The sequence below is a fragment of the Lissotriton helveticus genome, chromosome 1_1 (assembly GCF_964261635.1).
Source record: "Lissotriton helveticus chromosome 1_1, aLisHel1.1, whole genome shotgun sequence".
Classification (NCBI taxonomy): Eukaryota; Metazoa; Chordata; class Amphibia; order Caudata; family Salamandridae; genus Lissotriton; species Lissotriton helveticus.
In genome coordinates, this window is record NC_136057.1 from 1,379,476,137 (window position 1) to 1,379,494,791 (window position 18,655).

General features: G+C 43.8%; 1 protein-coding gene across 2 annotated transcripts in view; it reads right to left on the minus strand.

The window, feature by feature from the left end:
• Positions 1-966: 966 nt before the first annotated feature.
• Positions 967-18,655, minus strand: part of LOC144825003 (ras-related C3 botulinum toxin substrate 2-like) — a 186,537-nt gene continuing 168,848 nt past the window's right edge. The window contains exons 6-7 of one of the 2 annotated variants that reach the window (XM_078683917.1): positions 16,913-17,045; positions 967-1,182 (exon numbers count right to left, since the gene is read on the minus strand). In XM_078683917.1, the coding sequence (XP_078540043.1) occupies positions 16,915-17,045 (131 nt within the window). In that variant the 3' untranslated portion in view covers positions 967-1,182; positions 16,913-16,914. The remainder of the gene's footprint in view (positions 1,183-16,912; positions 17,046-18,655) is intronic. The other variant, XM_078683926.1, reaches the window with a different exon arrangement.

Below are 18,655 nucleotides of genomic sequence, written 5' to 3' on the forward strand. Positions count from 1 at the left end.
AACAAAGTACCCAAGAGCCCAAACATTCAAAACTATGAAGCACCGTGAGTTTAGTATATTTGAAAAATTATTTTTTATACAGGAACACATCTTCTCTACTAAAAGATCTCTACTTTCCCACCCCACATTTTTGTCTCCCTTTCTACTGGGGAGTCTGCCTCGTTGCTGATAGCCTCTGGAATTGTTCATCATTTTATATTTCCTTTTTTGTAATTTTCCTCTCACCGCAGGTCCATAGGAATGTATTAGGTGACACCGTTTAAAATGTGCTTTACACATTGTTTATTATATCTAAGAAATATTTTGATAAATGCGATTTGAAGGTCCCTCATTTGACTCCAACAAAACTCTTGTTCTAACATCTATATGTGTTGTGGCAACATGCACAGGCATCCTCACATTCACCTCATGAACTTTTTTGAGATTGTCAACGCCGTGAGAAATTGGCAATATTCACTTTATTTAATGACGCTTGAATTTGTACTTTCTGTGTAAGGAAATGTAGTTACCATAAAACGTTAATTTCTACTAATTCATTTTCTCTCATGTGCACCTATGCAAAACCTTAAAAGTCCAGCAAATTTGACAGATTGTGTTGCTGCGGAACCTTAAGTCTCCCAATGCCCTGCACATTACCTCACACAGGACCTCACAAGTGACGTAATTACCAGCAATATATATGATTACACCTATAACAGTGATCAGTACTTGCTTTGTGAAATTATTTTGAAGATTGTAATATCTTAGAGGCTGTTGAAAAGTGATCCTTGTAATTGACTTGCCCATTTATTTAATTTTATGTACTTGGGGAGTACAGTCATTTTTTTTCTGATTGTTTTATGGCAGCGTGTGGCGATTTCTGGTGGGTCTGGAAAAGAATATTCAATTTCACTCAGGATTCTTCTACGAATTTCAAACTCACTGTAGTAACAACAACAAAAAAAACACCCCAAGAAAAAGAGCTAATTTCACAAAAAACAAAAGGCTTTATTCTTGAAAAAGGCCGAAATAGACGCTCGTAGAATCTTAAAAATATGGGGAAGAGGTAAAGATGGCGTGCCGAGGATGGTGTTCCTAAATGAAGTACAATAAGGCATTATTCGGTAGAAAGTCCTCCAGAAGGGCTCGCTTGGGCAAGAGTGGGCGCGTTCTTCCGTGATCCTGTGGCATCTGTCAACAGAACTAAAGAGAAAAACAGTCAAAACGAGTCAAATCGAGGAAATCAGCAATCAATGTGGTAAACAGTCTCTGCACCTCGTACCGTCAAACTTCAAATGTCATCCCCTTCCAAACAGTAGAGCGGAGCACAATGCGTTTTTCAGTCCTGGAACAGCTGCCAAATTACAAAGAGCCAGATGTACTAAGAAATTTAGGGGCATATTTATGAGAGACGTGGCAGAGCGTGGCGTTAGCCTCCTTAGCTTAACGCCATGCTCCGCCACGTCTGAAAAACTGGGTTGCACAGTAATTACAAAAATACAGTGCATCCTACGTTTCCCCGTGTGCTGGTGCTAATTTAGCTCCCTAGTGCCAACGCAAGCGTCCTTGCAACATAGTGCAAGGGTATCTGCGTTGGAGTGGAAGACAGAGTTAGTGTTAGTGTTAAGTGGCTTAACACTGCCTTGTAAATAAGGCGAAGCCCCTATCGCCACAACAAGGTCTGAAAAAGTGACATTGTGGTGACGATAGGGGTTTTTAACCCCTTCGACGCTCATGACGAGCTCAGCTCGTCATGAGGTGTACCTCTGGTACACTCACGACAAGGTGAGCTCGTCATGAACAATGGGTTTTTGAATTTTCCAGCGCACAGCGGGAAAATGCACCGCATGGATGCGGTTAAATATGCCCCTTCGTGATCCCAAACCCTTCTAACTCACAGGGTTTGATGCAACTAAATTACTTTTTGCTTTGTACTAAAGTTTTGCAACTCAGTAAAGGCTCACGGAACCGCAAAGTGCTTTAGAAATGTATAACGGTTTGGATGCCCACCTGCTTTGTTGTTTGCCCTCCGTTGGGGGCTGAGGAGGGGGGACCGGGAGCCTGGGAGCCGTGTGTACGAACTACACTCCCCAGCGTCCCTTGCGGTATCCCCATACGGCCCAGCTTGCAGCCGCCAACGTCCTCCACAGAGCCAGGAGGCGCCCTAAAAACCCGCCTGGGGCTCCTACAGCGCGGGACGTTATCTTGCTTTGTTGTTTGCCCTCCTTTGGGGGCTGCCGCCAATGCCCTCCACAGCGCCAGTTGGTGCCTTTAAAACCCGCCAGGGGCTCCCGCAGCGCAGGACGCGTTGAGCGTGCCCGGCCTAAGGGCGGGCCCGTCTGTGCCCATACACGGATGTGTGAGACCGGGCTAGGCCACCCCCCTTGGATCCCCTCCTGCAGGGGTCACTAATAGCTCACCCTCCCGCCCAACCTTCTACGTGGGTATACGTGGCTCAACATGGATATAATGGAATCACAGGTACTAATCTTGACAAACAGATCTTGAAATTTACACATTTGCCCTGTAAAATGGTGAGAGGCCTAAGCCATATGTAACAAAGTTCCTCCATCTACCATAGTACTGAGGAGCAAGTTAACGGTGCCCAGAAGAGCGGGGTACCCCTATTACATTCCACGTTTTGCGCTTGAAGTTCAGGATTTTGTGTTAAGGAGGTTTTAGTGACAATCCTTGCTCAGTCCTGGCTTTTACATTTAATCTTTTACCTTTTCTTTTAATGGAATACTCTAACAAAAGAGAACTCTTCTAAAGGGCTCGTTTTGCTTTATATTTGCGTGTTCTTATAATTCTTTATTATCTTGCACTTTGACCATAGCTTTTTGCTCCTTTGCATCGTATTCTGTACTGTATTTCTTATAACGTCTTAGCACCTTGCACTTTTGTACTAGCCACTTTATATTGAACCTGTCTGTGTATTGTATTATAGATCAGACTCGTTTTTATTCTATACTCAAATATCGCCTGGGAAGTCACCATGATCAAACGTAAGATTCAAAAAGCTATAATCGATAATCCACGCACCACAATTGACTCATTTTTAGTTTAAGCATTTAGTCTAATCACTGATGACATTGACAGGATAGAACGGTGTCTATCCTTGTCCCTGGCACAATGGTAGGGGAACAGTTAGGCAACAGTAGCAGATTCTTACAGGGAGGGCCTACGCAATCTGCAGAAGCTGCACCTATTGTGCCCCATGGAACACCTAGGCCCCCTGAAAACGCATTAGAATCTGAACACGACTTGTTCATTCAACCTGATTCTCTCCCCCTGCATTCATCTGACAGATCCCCATCCCCGAAGAGGAAGAGAGGGTGCAAGAAGAGACAAACGGTGGTTGGCAATTCCAAAGAAAGAAAGGCCCTATGCAGACCCCTAAAGATCCTATATGTGATATCTTAGACGGCCAAAGTACCACTGCTAACTCACAAACAACACTAATCATAGTTACAATTTTATCTAAGGTTGAGGAGCTGCTTAGGAGAAAATTGATAAACTGTTTAGCGAGGTGACCAAGATCTGTGGCCTACTGAGGGACACTTGCACTAGTGCTGGGACAAAGAGCCATGCAACCACGGGAGGGAAAGATGAGCTTGTGTCTAAGATAACTACCCCTACTGTTAATGGAATAAACAAAGGAACAGGTAGAGAACCTGTTGGAGGCCGAAATGGCAAGCGCATGGTTCACTAACGGAAATAATGAATTAGCAAACCATATTCCACCAAGACAGCAGGGTCCGATTAACCAACCCCGATCAGTTTGAGGGGCTAGGTTGGATAGGATGGATGCGGAACATCCAATTGCTACATATGATAAGTCAGGTCTCAATATAACCCAAGAGAGGAGAGCAGACGCCTCTATCAATTTGCTCCCTGAATGCTGCCCATATGTCGCCGTTCTGGTGAATGTGCCTCCCCTGCAACCAGGACAAATGGAGAGCCAAGACACTCTAAAGAACAGAGTAGTATACAGGCTTGACAAGAATTGTGGCTTCCTGGTGACAGGAGCTAATCAGATTCTCCTGACATGAAGACTGGGATGGATTGGCCCCTTACGGAAGTATCTTAAAGGAGACAGCATTATCATCAATTTTAGAACCCCAAGATGGGCTAAAAACACCTTAGTTGGAGCACCCCCATTGTCTCAATTTGATTCGATTATGACATTGCAACCACTTGGTTTCTTCTATAGGCACTTAAGTTTTACTCAACATAGGGAAGATGATCAAAACCCCCCCGAGCATGAATTCAGTTTTGTCAATCCAACCCCACCATGATTTACCAGTTTCAAATAGATACCAGTCTTTGAGTGCACTCCAAGAAAATGATTGTCATAAGGGTATTAACCATCCTAGTCCGGAGCCTTAGCCTACTGGAGAATGGATAGATGACAACTACCCTGCTGGTAGAGCCAAAGGGGGGCTTCTGACTCTTATTTCAAATAAGGCATCTGGTATTACTGTCAAAAGAACTATCACCATAGGAACACACTCCTAGATGTTATGGTTACATTGCAAAGACATTAGGGATGTGGTCATGGTTAATTAATACAATAACGTGTTTGACTCAACTCGTAGTAATATTGTATTAGAATTAGACAATGGGCTTGATAAATTTCTTTAAGTACTATTAAGACTAATATTGTTATAATTTGGGTGGGGGGTTTAATATCCAATCTTGTCAATTGTTGATGACTAAGGTCTGGGAGAACATGCATGGGGAGGATGATGAAAGTATGCATTTCACACACAAAGCTTTTGGAGGAGCTCTTAATTTGTTTGATGGCTATATATGACCTTGAATTGCTACAGTGTGCACAGGATACCAGTGGTGGTCTTTTACCAACATTTACTGACATAAATGCTGCTTCTATTATTGACTATATGCTTATCTCAGCCATCAGCAGCTATCTGTGTTCTACTCCATGGATCACTGAGCAGGTATTGAGTGACCACAACTGTATTTCTATGTCAACTTTAGTTTGGGGACTAAAAACGGTAGCAAATCAACATTTTATTACTAGTATGGCTCCTATTAGGCCCAATGGGACAAAAATTATATGAAATTGTTCCTAAATGTGATACAGAGATTTCGTATTGCCTCAATGAGGATGTTAATCCCTCCCTGCTGTTAGCCAACTTTGGGAAAATCAATGTTGTAATCAAGGGGATACTGACTGCACCCTTCGGGGAAAATAGCCGACAAAATAGAGGATGGTTTGTCCATACTTGTACCCAGGCCCTAAGCCAACTTAAACAAGCTTTGGGTAGCAAACCTAGAAATACTGAGATTATTATAAAAACGTACGTCCTAATTATAAATTGGCCCTTAAGGCAAGGAGAAACAAGCTTCAAGAGTTAGCGTGGGACAAGTTACCCATGGCAGCGGATACAGCGAATAGCAAGTCATTTTGGGAAACTGTTAACTCGCCGTTTCTAAAGAGTGAATCATTCTGAGAATTAATCTCTCATGTCAATTGTGACGCCTGGGTGAGACACTTTTCTAGTATTTTTAATCCATCCGATTCCGATGTATCTAGGTCGCTAAGTATAGTAGGAAGTAAGTGGCTGGTGATGCCCCTAGATATTACCATTGACGAAGTTCATGACGGATTGACTGGTAGTAGGGGTGGTAAAGCACCAGGTCCAGATGGGGTCCCTATTGATGTTTATAAAACCGAAAAAGATCTATGGAGTCCTATTTTAACTAGAGTTTTTAACTTAGCAATGACAGAGTATATACCGCCGTCATTGGGTCAATCCGCGATAATTCCTATTTTAAAAAAAGGCATTAAATGTGAAGCTAAAAATTATCACCCCATTTTGCTTCTGGATTCATCAGATAAAGTGATGAGCAGAATACTATTGTTGAGACTTGAAAATTGGGCAACTGAAAATGAGATACTCTCACCAGTTCAATTTAGTTTCAGAAAAGGGCTGGGAACCCTCGAGCAATGCATTAACTTAGAACTCTTGATAGGCAAATATACGCATGCTAAACAGGGAAGATTATACCTGTGTTTTTCAGATCTTAGCAGTGCGTTTGACCTTATTGACCAGCAAGACTCACGGAAGCACTGACAGTAAAGATACAAATAAGTAAGGCAAAATTGAAAAACACGGTTCACATTTCTGTCTAAAAGAAAAGACTGGAGGAGATTAACCGTGAGGGGAATGAGACAAAGGAATACATAACACAGAATAAAATACAAAAGCTAGGTAAGGACTTGAAATGTTTTTCAATGGAGAAAATGCATCTCTATACCAAGGATGATTGCAAGGTACCAGATCAGACAACTGATAATGACTCTAGTGGAGGCACCTCAACCGGCAATTCAGATTGGAGCAGTGATGAGACAATACACCCACGTAGGAACAGGGGACAGAGCAGGCGCCAGCAACGCCGAAGCCCCATCAAATGGTGCACCCCCCAGTATGGAGATCAACCACCTCCCCTTTTCCAACCATTTGCACCGAACTATCACGGATGGATGAACCCCTACATTCAAGGACCGCCCCCAATGGCACCAATGATGGGACCCTACATGCAAAGACTGCCTTTTTTAGGGAGAGGCCAACCCAACACAAGGGCAAGAAAAAAAGGAGTCCCTTGGATGGACCATGAACGACAGGTCATAACCAGGAGTATGTCAAAGGACAAACCAGGACCAAGCATGACACACTGATAATGAATATGACAGACATCGCCATAAAGGAGAACCAAGTGAACCTCTTGAACAAAGGATTAGGGTACGTGCCCACACCACCACTTGATGTTTTCAAGCTGCAATGCGAAATGGCTGAGTTTTGCAGAAAGTTAAAACTAAAAACCTTCTTTAACACAAAGATGAAAGCACTATGGAAGGTGATACCACACTACGATGCAAGTCCACCTTTTGTCCCCAAACCACCAAATACCAATAGAGATCCAAGCTTTTGAACAAGCTGTCATGAAGGAAGTGGAGGAGATCAAAAAACAGACTGGAAAACCATTCATGAACATTACAAGATCAGAACAAAAGGCACTAGACAAACTCCGGCGAAATGGTGACCTTATAATTAAACCTGCAGATAAAGGTGGAGGCATTGTCATACTGAGCAGAGAAGGATATGACCAAAAATGTCTCGAACTCCTCTCGGATAACAAATTCTACAAGGTGATCACAACAGACCTGACAAAGAGACTAAAGAGAACCATAGAAATGATGGCGGAAGAAGCAGAGCTGAATAGATGGATCTCGAGAAATGAAGCGGATTTTCTAAAAACTGGATCACCCAAGTACCCTACTTCTATTCACTTCCCAAGATTCACAAGGAGAGAAGACCACCACCAGGACGTCCTATAGTCTCAGGTATCGGTTCAGTTCTAGCACCACTTTCACAATTTGCTGACCAGTAGCTGAGACCCATGGTACAAAAAACACCGACATACCTAAAGTACACTCAAGACCTTCTGAACCTCTTGCAGGAACAGACCTTTGCAGACAACACAATGCTCTTAGTCAGACTAGACGTGGAGAGTCTTTATACAAGTCTACCTCATCAGAAAACCTTGGAAACCCTGGAGGAACTACTCTTTAATGAAAAATGGGACTTCCAAACACCAATCCATCTGTATGTGTGCCCTCTCGCAAAGGTCATTCGAGAACACGGTTTTGGGACCGTGTCCTACGCGGACGACACCCAAATATTGATCACAATAAATCAGAACCCGGATGTAACTAAACTCAGATTTAAAAACTGCATGGTAGACATTCATGACTGGATGACCAGGAACTTTTTAATGATGAACGCAGGAAAGTCGGAGGTACTGCTTTTTAAAATCTGGTCTGACAACTGGTGGCCAGCCTCCCTTGGCTCATGCCCCTTTCCTAAATCCTCAGTGAGGAATCTTGGGGTAATAATCGACAATAAACTGTCCATGTCTGAACATATTAGCAAAGTAGTAGGCACCAGCTATGGCCTCATGCGTAGTCTGAGGAAAATCTTTAAGTGGCTCCCCCTCTCAGCTCGTATGCCTTTAGTACAGGCACTCATTATCAGTAGGATTGATTATTGGAACGCACTCTTGTCCTCAACAAATACCACCCTGCTGGCCCGCCTGCAGGTTTTACAGAATACCGCTGCAAGGCTGGTGCTTGGCCTGCCCTCTCGTACCCCCTCACTACCTTGCTTAAAAACCTTGCACTGGCTCCCAATACAAAAACGCATTAAATTCAAACTATGTTGCCTTGTCCACAAATCCATCAATGGGCATGGCCCGGCATACCTAGAACAAAAGCTTAAGGTCTACCACCCGGTGAGAACACTTAGATCATCCACCAAGTTTCTTCTAAGTGTTCCCAGGGTACGTACGGCCAGAAACAGTGACAGGGCTTTCAGTAAAACAGCTCCCGAAGCCTGGAACTCCCTGCCCCTCCAGATTAGGACGGAACCCAACTACCTGAGATTCCGCAGACAGCTAAAAACATGGCTTTTCTAGACCTGCCTCTGCCCTGTCTGGGTTTCTGCTAGGAGTTTCTCTGCAAGCGCTCTGAGACCTTCGGGTGATTTATGCGCTATACAAATGTAATATAATAATAATAAAAAAAGACACTTCATTCTTGAATGCCGCAGATTAGCCCTTACAGAGAACTATTTTGAATATAGTGGAACTATGTACCAACAATGCCATGGAACATCAATAGGCAGCACATTCGCTCCCAGTGTAGCAGGGCTCTACGTGAGCACTTTTGAGAATACCTTCATACAAAATGACAGCAACCCATTTCTCTCCAAGATTCGATTATGGAAACGTTATATAGACGATGTCATCGTGATCTGGGAAGACACTCAAGAAAGTCTAAAAAGTTTCCATGACTTGATCAATACACAAGACCAGTATCTAAAATTCACCTACACAGCAGACAACAAGAAACTTGACTTCCTAGATCTAACCATCAATATAGAAAACAATACAATCAAAACCAGGACATTCTTAAAACTAACTTCCAACAACAGTATGCTCTCTTACAAAAGCTTCCATCCTCGCCCCCTCAGGGATAACCTACCATATAGCCAGTTCCTGTGCCTTAAGCGTAACTGCAGCGAACTAGAGGAGTGCAAGATCCAAGCAGACAACCTCTATGAGAAACTATCTAAACGGGATTACCCAGCAAAAATGATGAAGAAATGTAAGAAGAGGACTAAAAACCAACGCAGAGAGAACCTGTTAGAAATAGTGCCTAGGGAAACTGCACAAGACGTTCTGACCTGTGTTACCATGTACCGCGTAGTTAGAAATGCAGTCAAGAAGATAAAATAAGAATTGGTGAATACTTACATCAGGCTCACTTAAATGGCCCACACCAAGTTTCGCTAACAGGAGAACTAAAAGCTTCAAAGACATCCTAGTCCACACAAGACCACCAGGACAGACAAGTTACCGTGTGAACCCAAGACTTAGTTTACTCGCTTGGTTACTTTCTAACAACTGGGTGGCACACTTATGCAAAGTACACAAATTGCCCACTAATCACTCTCTCTAAATTCACTGTACTATCTAGGGTTGTGAACTCAGTAACATTCTCTGCATTATACAAAAGTTTACGGGATTAAAGAATTGCCATTTTCCTATTTGCTTCTTGCTCATGACCTTTTTGAAGGTATGTGTTTTTTAAATATGCGTTTTAAAAAAAAAGTTCATTAGGCAGCACACACTATTATGAGAGTTATATGTACAGCACCACCACAAACCTTTTCTCTCCTTTTGTTTCTTTCCTTCAACGGCTCTGGGTACCTACTGACCCATGACTCATTATTAAGTGAGATAAAAAATACTCACCTTGGCTGTGATACTACTCAGCCTCAACCCTGTTTACTCTAGGTCCTGAAGAAGGCGCCCGACCCGCTTGGGCATTTTATTCGACTGAAACATGTTGACTGCTTATATGGAAGATTGAGTGCGTAAGACTTGTAACTTGTCTACTCACTCGCAACACTGTTTTTAATTTTCCTCAGGTCCCGAACTGAATAAAGTTACAGTTCAGGCAATGCAAGGAACTTTTAATTTATCTCACGTGAGCACCCCCAATTTTTGTCACTGATCACTACTGCTAAAACCAGTGGTTTTCCTCTAGGTGGAGGATAGCATATCAAAGAAACCCAATGATGATGCTGTCACGTTTTTAATAAGGCGGAGAATCAAGATATACCGCCTGATGGCCTATGTACGTGAATGAGGGGTTTTTAAAAAAAGACTGCAAGAATATCTAACCCTGGTTACACAGGTACAAGTGATCCATTCCCCATTTATATTTGTTGACTACAAGGAAGCCGAATAGATCACAGCTTCTTTTACCTCCCCCCTCTTATTTTTGATATATTCTATTTTGTGCCAACCTTGCTCAATCTAGGGGCCCCTAAACAAATAATTTTCTTCCTAGCAAGGCTGTATGAGAAACTTTCGTGCAAGGTGCGATATGGACAGCGTGGAGAGTGTACACCACACTTTGAGGTTAAAAGAGGTATTCGCCAGTGCTGCGTCTTGGCGCCATTACTTTTTTCTCTATTTATAAATAGAGTTGACAAAACCCTTAGGTCGGTACAGGCAGAAGCACCAGAAATTGCTGGCAACCCCGTCTTACTTTATGCAGACAATACGGTGCTGCTCTCTACAACCCCAGTTGGTTTACAATGTCTAATGGATAATTTTAGCCTTTTTATCAATAACAGGAAATTATACATTAACAAGGCCAAAACTTTAGTCATGGCCCGTGGCCAGAAAACCAAGAAATGCAAAACTGTTTACATAGAGAATTCCCCAGTGGAATCGGTTAATACCTTTTGTTACTTGGGAGTAACTTACGCAGGAAATGGGTATTGGATGCACAAACTTGTTAATGTTCGTTCTAAGGTGGTCAAGAGTACCCACTGGATTTTTAGAATTTCATCCAAGCTAGGCAATCATCGTATTAAGGAAATGGTAGACATATATAAGGCCAGTCAGTCAGTCAAAATACACTTTATTCGATTTTATTAAAAATCATAAAAGGCATAAAATTGCATACATAATTAAAAAGAGACAATTCATAAAATGTACAAAGTCAGCGCTGGATCCAAGTAAACAATTGCGCTACAAGTTACACAGGGGTAAAATCGAGATAGAAGGTGCCATAATTAATGTAATACATTTGGTGGCGCTTGTCTATGCTTACTTCTAAAAGCCGCCGCTAAAAAACTTGCCACGCAATAAATAATGTGAGTATTACTCAACATCTGGAGGTAAATTAATGGTGGCCTGACTTGGATAAAGCCGGCCTCCCTCAAGATGGGTACAAATATTTTTTCCTACTACCCGCGTAAAACCCACAAAACATAATAAAGTGCATGGTGTCTTGATTGGAAAACATATCACAATTACAAGGGGGAGCTCCCTCAGGCTTAGCCCACGATTGATAACTACCCAGGGTAAAATGGATCATATTAAATCTAAATTTTGTCAATAAAAATCTATGTAGAGGTTTAGTAACAATTTTGAGGTAAGGCTCGAGGGACGGGAAGGTGGTTAACATAAAGGGGTCGATTCCGATCCGGTAAAATCCCCGTCCGTACGAATCGTATCCGGAGCCGTTTCCGTACGACTCGTACGGACGGCATACGACCGGACGATTCCGATCGGCCGACCCGGACGCGATTCGTACGGTACACGTCGATTCGTACGGAAAAGCGCACGATCACCTACACACCGTACGGCGCGTACCCCCCATGATCGCAGGGGTACGCGCCGTACCCCTGTGATCATGCGGGGTACGTGCCGTACACCCAGCGTACATGGGGTACGTGCCGTACACCCACCGTACATGGGGTACGGTGCGTACCCCATGTACGCTGGGTGTACGGCACGTACCCCACATGATCACAGGGGTACGGCGCGTACCCCTGCGATCATGGGGGGTACGTGCCATACCCGGGGGGGGCGTTCCGTACCTTTTTCGGCGCGAACTCTGCGTTTACGACTGTTTTCGGCTCCCGTAGGAAAAGGGTCGTACGGCGCGTACCCGACACGAATCGTACTTGCTGGGTCGTAAAAACCAAAATAATTTACAACAAGGGGTGGTGATGGACAGAGTCTCTGAATTAAGCAGAGTACTCTCACCCAGTCAAGAGATCAGGGCCAGATCCAACACCGTTTTTTAGCTCATTGCACCATCCCAGTTTCAGAACCTGGCTGTATGCAAATTAGTCTGTCCCTGGCCCAGTGCATCATGGGAACAGGGCAGACCAGACTACAAAAGCCAATTCTTACACTGGGAAGGAAACAAGCTTCCGGGGACCGGTTTCTGCCATTTCAGGCATCTTCGGCCCGGCTTGCTTGAATCCTGATGGTGCAATGAGCAAGGGACTCACATCTGAGTATACCCTTCCACGCTTAGGGTGGACAAAATAATTTACAACAAGGGGTGGTGATGGACAGAGTCTCTGAATTAAGCAGAGTACTCTCACCCAGTCAAGAGATCAGGGCCAGATCCAACACCGTTTTTTAGCTCATTGCACCATCCCAGTTTCAGAACCTGGCTGTATGCAAATTAGTCTGTCCCTGGCCCAGTGCATCATGGGAACAGGGCAGACCAGACTACAAAAGCCAATTCTTACACTGGGAAGGAAACAAGCTTCCGGGGACCGGTTTCTGCCATTTCAGGCGTCTTCGGCCCGGCTTGCTTGAATCCTGATGGTGCAATGAGCAAGGGACTCACATCTGAGTATACCCTTCCACGCTTAGGGTGGACAAAATAATTTACAACAAGGGGTGGTGATGGACAGAGTCTCTGAATTAAGCAGAGTACTCTCACCCAGTCAAGAGATCAGGGCCAGATCCAACACCGTTTTTTAGCTCATTGCACCATCCCAGTTTCAGAACCTGGCTGTATGCAAATTAGTCTGTCCCTGGCCCAGTGCATCATGGGAACAGGGCAGACCAGACTACAAAAGCCAATTCTTACACTGGGAAGGAAACAAGCTTCCGGGGACCGGTTTCTGCCATTTCAGGCGTCTTCGGACCGGCTTGCTTGAATCCTGATGGTGCAATGAGCAAGGGACTCACATCTGAGTATACCCTTCCACGCTTAGGGTGGACAAAATAATTTACAACAAGGGGTGGTGATGGACAGAGTCTCTGAATTAAGCAGAGTACTCTCACCCAGTCAAGAGATCAGGGCCAGATCCAACACCGTTTTTTAGCTCATTGCACCATCCCAGTTTCAGAACCTGGCTGTATGCAAATTAGTCTGTCCCTGGCCCAGTGCATCATGGGAACAGGGCAGACCAGACTACAAAAGCCAATTCTTACACTGGGAAGGAAACAAGCTTCCGGGGACCGGTTTCTGCCATTTCAGGCGTCTTCGGCCCGGCTTGCTTGAATCCTGATGGTGCAATGAGCAAGGGACTCACATCTGAGTATACCCTTCCACGCTTAGGGTGGACAAAATAATTTACAACAAGGGGTGGTGATGGACAGAGTCTCTGAATTAAGCAGAGTACTCTCACCCAGTCAAGAGATCAGGGCCAGATCCAACACCGTTTTTTAGCTCATTGCACCATCCCAGTTTCAGAACCTGGCTGTATGCAAATTAGTCTGTCCCTGGCCCAGTGCATCATGGGAACAGGGCAGACCAGACTACAAAAGCCAATTATTACACTGGGAAGGAAACAAGCTTCCGGGGACCGGTTTCTGCCATTTCAGGCATCTTCGGCCCGGCTTGCTTGAATCCTGATGGTGCAATGAGCAAGGGACTCACATCTGAGTATACCCTTCCACGCTTAGGGTGGACAAAATAATTTACAACAAGGGGTGGTGATGGACAGAGTCTCTGAATTAAGCAGAGTACTCTCACCCAGTCAAGAGATCAGGGCCAGATCCAACACCGTTTTTTAGCTCATTGCACCATCCCAGTTTCAGAACCTGGCTGTATGCAAATTAGTCTGTCCCTGGCCCAGTGCATCATGGGAACAGGGCAGACCAGACTACAAAAGCCAATTCTTACACTGGGAAGGAAACAAGCTTCCGGGGACCGGTTTCTGCCATTTCAGGCGTCTTCGGCCCGGCTTGCTTGAATCCTGATGGTGCAATGAGCAAGGGACTCACATCTGAGTATACCCTTCCACGCTTAGGGTGGACAAAATAATTTACAACAAGGGGTGGTGATGGACAGAGTCTCTGAATTAAGCAGAGTACTCTCATCCAGTCAAGAGATCAGGGCCAGATCCAACACCGTTTTTTAGCTCATTGCACCATCCCAGTTTCAGAACCTGGCTGTATGCAAATTAGTCTGTCCCTGGCCCAGTGCATCATGGGAACAGGGCAGACCAGACTACAAAAGCCAATTCTTACACTGGGAAGGAAACAAGCTTCCGGGGACCGGTTTCTGCCATTTCAGGCGTCTTCGGCCCGGGTCGTAAAAACCAGCCGCGAACCGTAGTGATGTCGCGTACAGCCGGTTCCGAATGAGACTCGTACGGAGATTTGAGTCATACGGAGTCCTGTACGACTCGTACGGAGTTTGGCACCTGGTACGGATCGTACTTCGTCGTACGTACGGGACGTCTACGGGTACGATTCGTATGGGGAAAAAACTCTCCGTACGATGATTCGGAGCGCATTTTACCGGATCGGAATCGGCCCCAAAGTGTGATCTTACTGTGGGTTTCGCTAATTCCCTCTCCTCTCTAGCCAAACGCACTCTCTCCAGGAAATGACTCTGGATCCATTTAACATCCGCCAGCCTAATGTTAGAGGGTGACAGGAAGAGTTCTGGTCTCCCTAGAAGTGCAAAAGTGTTTCTAAGGTAATCCAACCAGGGTATTTTCATGGCGTGGTCAAGAGACATAACATCAAGCAAAATTGCGTGGTTCAAGGTTAATTCCGGGTTAAGCCATGTTTTCGCCCAGAATACCAAGGGGGCCAATTTCAGTCTATCCGTTATGTAAACCATACCCACCTCAGAGTGGATTGAAAAGGTGGGGGAAGACTTAGGAATAAACAGAAGTTGTCTTAAGAGCCCGTTTTCTGCCCTTTGGATTTTATCTTGGGCGACATACCCCCACAAAGCTGCCCCATAGGTGGCAATAGGGATGCATTTGCTGTCATAAACTTTCAGGAGGGCCTCCATCTGCCTATTCCCTAATCTCGTTGAAAAGCCCATGAGGGCAGACGTAGAGCGGGCCAGGGATAAGCTCTTGGCTTTTATCTGGGGAACCATAAGGCTAGATGTGTTGTCACAGCCCTTTATAGTGCTGGGGTTTGGGGCCACAATCCTAACCAGATACTACAGCACGAACAACTTTTTTAAAACTCCTTTTCTGCCTACCCCTATCAGCATCTACCAAAATTACACATCGTAAAGTAGGCATTAACTACCTATCGAACCAGATTGCTATGCAGCCATTATTGCTATGGAGATCCATTTGGGCTAACAAGGAGATTACATTTACTCAAACCATCATTAAAGATTGCTTACTTTTGGATAAAAATTCTAGTATCCCCTGACTCAAATATATTATCGATTTGTTTAGTAATTTATTTAATCTTCAGATACAGGGAGACTCAGCTGTGTGACAATCATAGCCAAACAGGAGATCAAGGATACCATTTTAGCTCATCAAATAGAGACTCGTAGGAGAGTGGTAGGGAAGCAACCTACCCTTTTATTTTATCAACAGTTTGAGGTCAGTGACTAGGACCTCACACCGCTTTGTTCTGACCCGTTTGAGATTAAGTATAGTACATTATCTAGTTGCCTTCCGTACTATGAAAATGTGTCCGTCGACCCCATGCCCCTGTGATGGGCTATCAAAACAAAGCACCATGCATTTTATGCTCTTCTGTAAGTTTTATTCATTCTTAAGACTTTTTTTCTGAAACCCTCTTTTTGAAATTCTATTTTAGAACAATCCACGCTGCTATGAATTTATTGGTTACTCTTGATGATCCTGGAATTTGTTATGTTGCTTCTTTTATTAAAAAAACAATTGCTGCTAGGAAAGGTAGCATGCTTGATAATTAATTGGACTGTTTTATGCATTGGAATGTTTTTACACTTGTTTCAAATCTTGTTTCTGCTTTTATGGTTGTTGTACGTACCGAATAAAGCTCTTTTGAACTGAATTGAATAATTGAATTTGGAAGGGGTGTGCTTAAGGTATGCCTTGCAAATTGTGATTTGCACTGCAATGCATCAATGGTTTGCAGCTGAAATTTGGTCTCAAATCATTGAAAAGTTAGCAACTTGTCAAAAGAGGTGTTAACTAATTTGCAAATTGGAAAGGGTCCCAAATGGTAAAAAAGAGTTTGCTGGAGAGTAGGAGGTAGTCCTGGGGACCACAAATAACTCTCAAACAAACTTTTAAAAAATAAATAAATTTACCATTAAATGGACTTCCGGTTCTGTTGTAGAAAAGAGGCAGCTTATAAAAAAACGTACATTTATTTAAATGCAATCACAGGCATGGTGGTCTGCTGCTCTCAGTGGGTCACCATCCCTGTAATAACTTCTTATCAGAGTAAGTGTAATGTGCATCCTACCTCATTAATATTCAGAGGTATGTCAGACTGTAACCCACTCTGAATAGTGATTTTGCAAATCTCCAAATAGTACATAGGTTGCTTCGCAAAACCTGACTGGGTACGCAAAACGTCAGTGCAAAATTTGCATCCACTTTTTTGCTACTCTGGTGTTGGTACATCTAGCCCAAAGTGAGTTACCATTAGAGATCAGTGTGTGGGGGAAATAACTCCCTAAATCATCATTCAGTCTCACTGTTGGAGAAGTGTGAGAGATAAATAGGCAGGAAAGCAAGTTCCTGGAATTCTGACACTTGGCAAAAGGCTCTCTAGACAGAGAAAACACCCCATGTAGGTTAAGAGAATATTTTCTCACCGCTAGAGTAGGGTACAACCCTGTTTCCTGGGCCTTGTCGGTGGTGGGCACAGCACTGCCCGGATGGCTTCATCAAACACTGTCTTCAGGCCCCGCTGTGTCAATGCTGAGCATTCCAGGTACTTCACAGCTTCTGTGAAGAGAAAGGAGCAAGCATTGATGTATGCAATCCAATTAAAATGAGAAGCAGTTTAGAGTTTGATCAACAATCTTTTTGACTCCTTAGTCTAAACCAGATGACATGGGAGGGTGCAATCAAGAGTCAATTTTTCAAACTTTTGTTGATTTACCCCCATATTTGTTGATATTTTCTTTTTTGAAAGGTTTTGAGTCATGTTCTATAAGTGTTCTTTTCAAAACTTGGGCACAAAACTTTTCACGTACATTTTGACAAAAACTGTAATATCACTATAAAACTCCATGACAGTATATCCCTCAACAGGTGCACGCTGGACTAGATACACCTATATACTGAGAGGAGGGCATCCAGTGTTACTTACATATTTGGTTGGAGCAGAATTTGAACTAAAAAAGTCCTAGAAAACGAATAGACTCCCTAACACCTTCTGTTGGCATAGACTTTATTGAGTCAACCGTCATTTGGTTTTCTCTGCATATACACATAGCACTCTTTTGAGTTTGTCATAGCGCGTATCCCTTTTTCAAAACTCATTTACCAGTAACTGAGCCTGTGTGCAAATAAATGTTTTTAAATTAAACTGTTCCTGGTTGTTATACAGTATTTCTTAGATATTTGGAGCCTAATTGCGACGTTGGAGGTGTGGCAGTGGGCCGCCATCCCTCCAAAGCTGTACACCAGCCAGATTAGGAGTTTTCTCCTGGTCTGATGGGCGGGGCCTTGACGGTCCCAGGCGGTGAGCCTTAGAAGGGTTACGCATTGGGAACACCAAAACACATTCTTGCACGGACTGAAATGCACAATGTTGTGCATTTTGTTCCATGCAGGAACATGGGGCGGCATACAGACTGGGGACACACTATGTGTCCCCCTGCATGCACCCTCGTGCACAGGGGCACCAGGGGGCTTGTAGGGCCGCCTTTATGTCCTCACTCCCACCCTTTTCATGGGGGGCTTACCATCATGAAAAGGAGGGCAGCGAGGAAACTCATTATATGCTTGGCGGTGCAGCAGCTGCGCTGCCAGCATATTATGGCCTCTGATTGCTGGGCCACCACCAAGGGATCAAGGGTCCTGGCGGTAGCAGCAGTCTTGTGGCGGTTCCACCGCTGTAGCCGTAATACAGCGAGTGGACTGCCACCACGGGTTCAGTAGTCCCATGGACCGCCAAACTCATAATTAGGTCCTTAGTTTTCTGTTTGGATGAATCATATATCCGCCTATTGATGAACTTTGTATTTAAATAACTCCACAATGAAACATTGTTTTCCATTGTATCCATACCATTAACATGTTTTACTCTGGGTGTAAATTTTGATTGTTTGTGTTCTGCTTTATGTCACATTCAAACAGGATGTAGAGGATTATGTATTTTCTAACACTCGTGTGTATTTGTTACTTATACATTTACCTGAATACTCATTCTCTGTATGTATGTCTTCTGGCTTTCTGAGGTACTTCACGTTGGTGTATGAATATCATCTATGACTTTCAAAATTCATTTTCGCTCACCATTTCAATGTCAACTGAGCATTTATTGTTTAAAGAGTGTCTGAATATTCAATCTGGATGAGGTATTAATCACTAATGTGTTGTTTGAAAAA